Genomic DNA, 7,909 nt, shown 5'->3' on the forward strand with positions numbered 1-7,909 from the left:
GAATATATTTAAACAAGAACAGATAAACAACAAAGCTCATAAATAAATAGAAAGATAAATAAACAAATAAATAATGATGAAAATAGATAAATACATATATAAATAAATGACATGTCTATATGTAGATAAATATGGTAAATACATGAAGTATAAATAATAACATTAGTAAATAAATGTGAACAAAAATAGATAAACAAAAAAGCTAACAAATACATAGAAAGATAAAACAAATCGATAAATAAATAATTATATAAATAAATACATAATTAAATATGCAAATACATAAATATGATAAAGACGTAAATGAACGGATCCATAAAAATATTAATAAATAAATGTAAAAAGAAACAAAAATAGATCAATAAAAAAGCAAATCAATGAATAGGAAGATAAATAGACAAATTAATAAATAAATAAGTACATAAATAAATGGATCAATAAAAATATTAATAAATAAATGTAAAAAGAAACAAAAATAGATCAACAAAAAAAGCAAATAAATGAATAGGAAGATAAATAAATGAATAAATCATTTTAGAAAAGATTTTGATGTTGTATTTTCATTTTTATTTTGCCATGATATCATTTTCAGTATCGCTATTGAGATACCATCACACAGGCAGAATTAAAATATGTATTTTGCTATCATCATATTAACACCAGCTTAAATCAAGAATCACCGCTGAATTTAATGTCCAACTATAATACAATATTTATTTAATCATTTATTTAAAAGGTCGCATCCCCGACAGCCTGCGCAATTGCGTCAACAAAGAGTTCTTCATCACTTCGGCGCCCTGGGGAGTGATGGAGCAGCCGCAGCCTCACCCAGAGATCAACGGCGCCGCCTACAGGTGGGAGGATTGTATAGCGCATCCTAACAGGAAGGTTTTTTTTTTTGAACACTCCAGGCCCAAATACAGCCCAACCTCCAAAGTAAAACAGCCCAAAAAGCTCTGGCAAATTCATTTCTTCATGATATAAATACATAAATACACACATATACGATTTGTTTTTTTCTGCCACAAACTTTTTTTTTTTTTAGAAGACTAAAAAAATGGCCGATAGTGGACTTTGGAGGTTCGGCCGTGCGCCACGTCATGTTTGGCTTGAACGGGTGAACTTGAACTGCTTTTCTCACACACAGCCGAGTGAACCAAACCATGGTACACGCCATAGCAACGGGGGGAATGCAGGACAAATTATATTCCTAAATATCAAAGCAGGTAAATGATTCATGGTGATGCGCACCAAAAAAACAACAAAAAAACTCCCCCTAGTGAACCTCAATGTGTGTCGATGAAAAGGTTTCTTCAGACGTCATCTGTACGTCTTTGAATGTGTCGAACGTTTCGCTTATTATCCAAGATGCTTTTTCAGCGAACTAAAGTCTTACCGGTAGTATCGGCACTATCCCTGATTGTTCCTATCAGTGGAGCCGCAGGGAGTAGTCCTCTGCTCCCCCCAACCTGAGAGCAGGGACCTATCATAGCAGTGTCCGGCACCGCCATGTCTGGACAGTAGGGATATATATATATATATATATAGATATAGATAGGGCCGATACAACCGGTAAGACTTTAGTCCGCTGAAGAAGCGAAACGTCCAACACCTTCAAATTTGTACAGATGACGGCTGAAGAAACCTTTTCATCGATGGACCACTCCTGTACGACTGAGAGCTTACACAGACCTCAATGTGTGTTACATTCACCATGTTGCCCCTCCCCAGATTCCAAACCAATCGTGTGTTCCCTTTATGACCCCCCCCTCACCCCTCTTAAATTCCCCTAAATTATCGCCATGTGGATTGTGTATATGATGGTCAACTGCAAGGAGAAGAAATGACCGTATTTTCCGGTGTATAAGGCGCACCCAAAAGCTTTGATTTTCTTCCAAAGATGACCCTGCGCCTTATACGCAGGTGCGCCTTATATGTGAAGTCATATTGAACTCCATTATCTACTGTAGCGCCTTGTAATGCGGTGCGCCTGATATTTGGAAAACTTTTATATATTTACATATTATATTTGAAAAACGTTTTTTCATTCATTGAAGGTGCGCCTGATAGTCCGGTGGTGCGCCTTATACAGGTAACATCCAACTTACGACCGGCTCGACTTAGGGCCACCCGTACTTACGACCATTACAACCTCCAGACCCTTTTTTTAACATTTTAATAGGGGGAGTCTGTGAGTCATTTAGCCTCTGAGTCTCTATTCAACATTTTGAATGTCTTTCAACTTACGACCATTTCGACTTACGACCGTTTGGTCGGAACGGAACCCGGTCGTAAGTCGAATGTTACCTGTATTTGGGAAAAGTTTGGAAATACACCATTCATTGGGGGTGCACCTTATACTCCGGTGCGCCTTATATACGGTACGGTGCGCCTTAATACGGTATTTCTATATTACATTTGGAAAACGTATTTCATTCATTGAAGGTGTGCCACAGGATACATTTTTTTCTGTGGGTGAGCAGCGGCAGCCACACGCGCCAGCGTTCACTCAACCCGGAATATCTCAGATACAAAGCTAGCTAGGTAATAACTAGCTAGCCAGCCAATAGCTAGCCAGCCAGCTAATAGCTAGTTAGCAAGCCAGCCAATAGCCAGTTAGCAAGCCAGTTTTTTTTCGTTTTTTTTTGTCCCAGCATGTAATAAACCTTTTCTCCATGCGCAGGTTCCCAGCGGGCGCGGTGGGCGGCGTAGCTTCGGGCGGGATCCCCCGCCCCCTGGAGGGGCTTCTACCCGGCGGCGTGCCGGTGGCCCACACTTTGCCCCCGGGCACCCACGCATCGCAGGCCACCTCTCCCAACCAGCCCTCCAAACACGCCGACCCCACCAGAGAGCACATGAGCGAGCCGTGACCAGGCACTGACGCAACCCCGCCAAGCCCCACCCCCCTCCCTAGCCCCGCCCACTGACCTGCATATGTCCACCCCCCCCCCATGAGGTACAGATGAGACTGTCAAATGAACCTTGCTGGACTTACAGGACGGAATGAGCATTTCCTCCACTCCTTTCTTTCATTCCCTTCCTTCCAGCTGTTGTTTTACTTGATTTTATTTTTTCTTCCTCCTTTTTTTCCTCAATGTTGTGTTGCAAGTGTTGTCCTGTTTCTTGCAAGTGTTACACGTGTTTTTTTTTTCAACAGGAATCATCCTATAAGCAAAAAAATAAACAAAAAAAAAACACATTTTATGGCAAAAATCATCCATTCAAATAAATTATATTTGCGTTATTGTGAGCTAGAAACGTAGGACAAAAACAAACAAATAAAAGCGATCATTAACTTGAAGCCATAACTGAATAGACACAATTTTACAACATTTGACTCCTTTTTTTATGTCAAATTAAGTTGATGTGCAGTTGTTAAATTTTCTGAAATCATGTGACTGCTCCAGGTCAAATATTTTTTACACTTATTTTAGGGTGTTTTTGTTCTTGTACAAAGTGACCATACAGTATAATAACATAACGGTTAAGCGCAGCTGGAAACCACAAATAAATACAAACTGTCCTGATTAATGAGAAGAAGTTGTGGAATGTGATTTGCTTCACACTTCAGGACTTTTTTTTTTGTTTTTCATCAATTGTAATGGGCAAGGTACAGAGCCGAAAAAACGACCATGGATATTAAGGCGTTTTTCACCCGAAAAAAAACGACCATGATGGTCGTGTAAAAACGCCGTACTATACATGGTAGTTATTTTCATGCTATAAATGCCTTACTATACATGGTCGGTTTTTTTTTTGGCTAAAAACGCCTTTCTATACATGGTCATTTTTTCGGCTCAAAATGCCTTATTATACATGGTTGTTTTTTTCGTGTAAAAACGCCGTACTATACATGGTAGTCTTTTCAGTCAAAAAAAAAAAACGCCTTACTATACATGGTGGTTTTTTCCGCAAAAAAAATGCCTTACTATACATGGTAGTTTTTTTCGAAAAAAATGCCTTACAATACATGGTCGTTTTTTTCCAAAAAAACGCCTTACTATACATGGTCGTTTTTTTTCGGCTAAAAATGCCTTACTATACATGGTCGTTTTTTTCCGCAAAAAAAACGCCTTACTATACATGGTCGTTTTTTTCCGAAAAAAACGCCTTACTAACATTGGTCGTTTTTTTTCGTCTAAAAACGCCTTGCTATACATGGTCGTTTTTTACGCAAAAAAACGTCTTACTATACATGCTCGTTTTTTTCCAAAAAAAAACGCCTTACTATACATGGTCGTTTTTTTTCCGAAAAAAACGCCTTACTATACATGGTCGTTTTTTTCACACAAAAAAAACGCCTTACTATACATGGTCGTTTTTTTTACGAAAAAAAAACGCCTTACTATACATGGTCGTTTTTTTCTCGAAAAAAACGCCTTACTATACATGGTCGTTTTTTTCCAAAAAAACGCCTTACTATACATGGTCGTTTTTTTCGCAAAAAAACACCTTACTATACATGGTCGTTTTTTTCCGAAAAAAAACGCCTTACTATACATGGTCGTTTTTTACGCAAAAAAACGCCTTACTATACATGGTCGTTTTTTTTTTCGAAAAAAACGCCTTACTATACATGGTCGTTTTTTACGCAAAAAAACGCCTTACTATACATGGTCGTTTTTTTCGGCTAAAAACGCCTTATTATACATGGTTGTTTTTTTCGGCTAAAAGCGGCTTATTATACATGGTCGTTTAAAAAAAAAAAAAAAAAAACGCCTTACTATACATGGTGGTTTTTTTCGTCTAAAAACGCCTTACTATACATGGTCGTTCTTTTCCGAAAAAAACGCCTTACTATACATGGTCGTTTTTTTCGGCTAAAAACAGCTTATTATACATGGTCGTTTTTTTTTAAAAAAAAAAACGCCTTACTATACATGGTCGTTTTTTTCCGAAAAAAAAACGCCTTACTATATGGTCGTTTTTTTCGGCTAAAAACGGCTTATTATACATGGTCGTTTTTTTTTTTCAAAAAAAAAATGCCTTACTATACATGGTCGTTTTTTTTCCGCAAAAAAAACGCCTTACTATACAAGGTTGTTTTTTTTCCGAAAAAAACGCCTTACTATACATGGTCGTTTTTTTTTCAAAAAAAAACGCCTTACTATACATGGTCGTTTTTTTTCGGCTAAAAACACCTTATTATACATGGTCGTTTTTTTTTCCCCCAAAAAAACGCCTTACTATACATGGTCGTTTTTTACGCAAAAAAACGCCTTACGATACATGGTCGTTTTTTCCGAAAAAAAACGCCTTACTATACATGGTCGTTTTTTTCCAAAAAAACGCCTTACTATACATGGTGTTTTTTTCGGCTAAAAACGCCTTATTATACATGGTCGTTTTTTTCAAAAAAAAAAAACGCCTTACTATACATGGTCGTTTTTTACGCAAAAAAACGCCTTACTATACATGGTCGTTTTTTTCCGAAAAAAAAACGCCTTACTATACATGGTCGTTTTTTACGCAAAAAAACGCCTTACTATACATGGTCGTTTTTTTCGGCTAAAAACAGCTTATTATACATGGTGGTTTTTTTTCCGAAAAAAACGCCTTACTATACATGGTCGTTTTTTTCCGAAAAAAACGCCTTACTAACATGGTCTTTTTTTTTCGTCTAAAAACGCCTTGCTATACATGGTCGTTTTTTACGCAAAAAAACGTCTTACTATACATGGTCGTTTTTTTCCAAAAAAAAACGCCTTACTATACATGGTGGTTTTTTTTCCCAAAAAACGCCTTCCTATACATGGTCGTTTTTTTCACACAAAAAAAACGCCTTACTATACATGGTCGTTTTTTACGAAAAAAAAACGCCTTACTATACATGGTCGTTTTTTTCTCGAAAAAAACGCCTTACTATACATGGTCGTTTTTTTTTTCCAAAAAAACGCCTTACTATACATGGTCGTTTTTTACGCAAAAAAACGCCTTACTATACATGGTCGTTTTTTTCCGAAAAAAAACGCCTTACTATACATGGTCGTTTTTTTCGCAAAAAAACGCCTTACTATACATGGTCGTTTTTTTCGGCTAAAAACGCCTTGTTATACATGGTGGTTTTTTTTCCGAAAAAAACGCCTTACTATGCATGGTCGTTTTTTACGCAAAAAAACGCCTTACTATACATGGTCATTTTTTTCCGAATAAAACACCTTACTATACATGGTCGTTTTTTTTCAAAAAAAAAACGCCTTACTATACATGGTCGTTTTTTACGCAAAAAAACGCCTTACTATACATGGTCGTTTTTTTCCGAAAAAAAAAACGCCTTACTATACATGGTGGTTTTTTTTCGTCTTAAAACGCCTTACTATACATGGTCGTTTTTTACGCAAAAAAACGCCTTACTATACATGGTCGTTTTTTTCCGAAAAAAAAAAACGCCTTACTATAGTCGGTTTTTTCGGCTAAAAACGGCTTATTATACATGGTCGTTTTTTTTTTCAAAAAAAAAAAATGCCTTACTATACATGGTCTTTTTTTACGCAAAAAAACGCCTGACTATACATGGTCGTTTTTTTCCGAAAAAAACGCCTTACTATACATGGTCGTTTTTTTTCCAAAAAAACGCCTTAGTATACATGGTCGTTTTTTACGCAAAAAAACGCCTTACTATACATGGTCGTTTTTTTCGGCTAAAAACGCCTTATTATACATGGTGGTTTTTTTCACACAAAAAAACGCCTTACTATACATGGTCGTTTTTTTACGCAAAAAAACGCCTTACTATACATGGTCGTTTTTTTCCCAAAAAAAAAACGCCTTACTATACATGGTCGTTTTTTACGCAAAAAAACGGCTTACTATACATGGTCGTTTTTTTCACAAAAAAAACGCCTTACTATACATGGTCGTTTTTTACGCAAAAAAACGCCTTACTATACATGGTCGTTTTTTTTTTTAAAAAAACGCCTTACTATACATGGTCGTTTTTTTTTTTCGAAAAAAACGCCTTACTATACATGGTCGTTTTTTACGCAAAAAAACGCCTTTCTATACATGGTCGTTTTTTACGCAAAAAAACGGCTTACTATAAATGGTCGTTTTTTTCGGCTAAAAACGCCTTATTATACATGGTCGTTTTTTTCACACAAAAAAAACGCCTTACTATACATGGTCGTTTTTTACGCAAAAAAACGCCTTACTATACATGGTCGTTTTTTTCCGAAAAAAAAAACGCCTTACTATACATGGTCGCCTTACTATACATGGTCGTTTTTTTTTACGCAAAAAAACGCCTTACTATACATGGTCGTTTTTTTACGCAAAAAAACGCCTTACTATACATGGTCGTTTTTTACGCAAAAAAACGCCTTACTATACATGGTCGTTTTTTTCGGCTAAAAACGCCTTACTATACATGGTCGTTTTTTACGCAAAAAAACGCCTTTCTATACATGGTCGTTTTTTAAAAAAAAAAAACGCCTTACTATACATGGTGTTTTTTTTTCGTCTAAAAACGCCTTACTATACATGGTCGTTTTTTTCCGAAAAAAACGCCTTACTATACATGGTGGTTTTTTTTCATCTAAAAACGCCTTACTATACATGGTCGTTTTTTACGCAAAAAAACGCCTTACTATACATGGTCGTTTTTTTCCGAAAAAAAAAAACGCCTTACTATATGGTCGTTTTTTTCGGCTAAAAACGGCTTATTATACATGGTCGTTTTTTTTTCAAAAAAAAAAATGCCTTACTCTTCATGGTCGTTTTTTTCCGCAAAAAAAACGCCTTACTATACAAGGTTGTTTTTTCCGAAAAAAACGCCTTACTATACATGGTGGTTTTTTTTCATCTAAAAACGCCTTACTATACATGGTCGTTTTTTACGCAAAAAAACGCCTTACTATACATGGTCGTTTTTTTCCGAAAAAAAAAACGCCTTACTATATGGTCGTTTTTT

General features: G+C 36.1%; 1 protein-coding gene across 5 annotated transcripts in view; it reads left to right on the top strand.

Moving 5' to 3' along the window:
* ctbp2a (C-terminal binding protein 2a) overlaps nucleotides 1-3,150 on the top strand; it is a 41,944-nt gene extending 38,794 nt beyond the window's left edge. For 3 of the 5 annotated variants that reach the window (XM_089011630.1, XM_089011628.1, XM_089011631.1), the window contains 2 exons: nucleotides 737-854; nucleotides 2,684-3,150. In XM_089011630.1, the coding sequence (XP_088867756.1) occupies nucleotides 737-854; nucleotides 2,684-2,870 (305 nt within the window). In that variant the 3' untranslated portion in view covers nucleotides 2,871-3,150. Of the gene's footprint in view, nucleotides 1-736; nucleotides 855-1,147; nucleotides 1,227-2,683 lie in introns of all 5 variants that reach the window. The other 2 variants (XM_089011632.1, XM_089011629.1) reach the window with 1 other exon arrangement.
* Nucleotides 3,151-7,909: the final 4,759 nt, after the last annotated feature.

This window comes from Hippocampus bargibanti, linkage group LG13 (genome assembly GCF_051943395.1).
Source record: "Hippocampus bargibanti isolate YZ-2025 linkage group LG13, ASM5194339v1, whole genome shotgun sequence".
In the NCBI taxonomy this organism is placed as follows: domain Eukaryota; kingdom Metazoa; phylum Chordata; class Actinopteri; order Syngnathiformes; family Syngnathidae; genus Hippocampus; species Hippocampus bargibanti.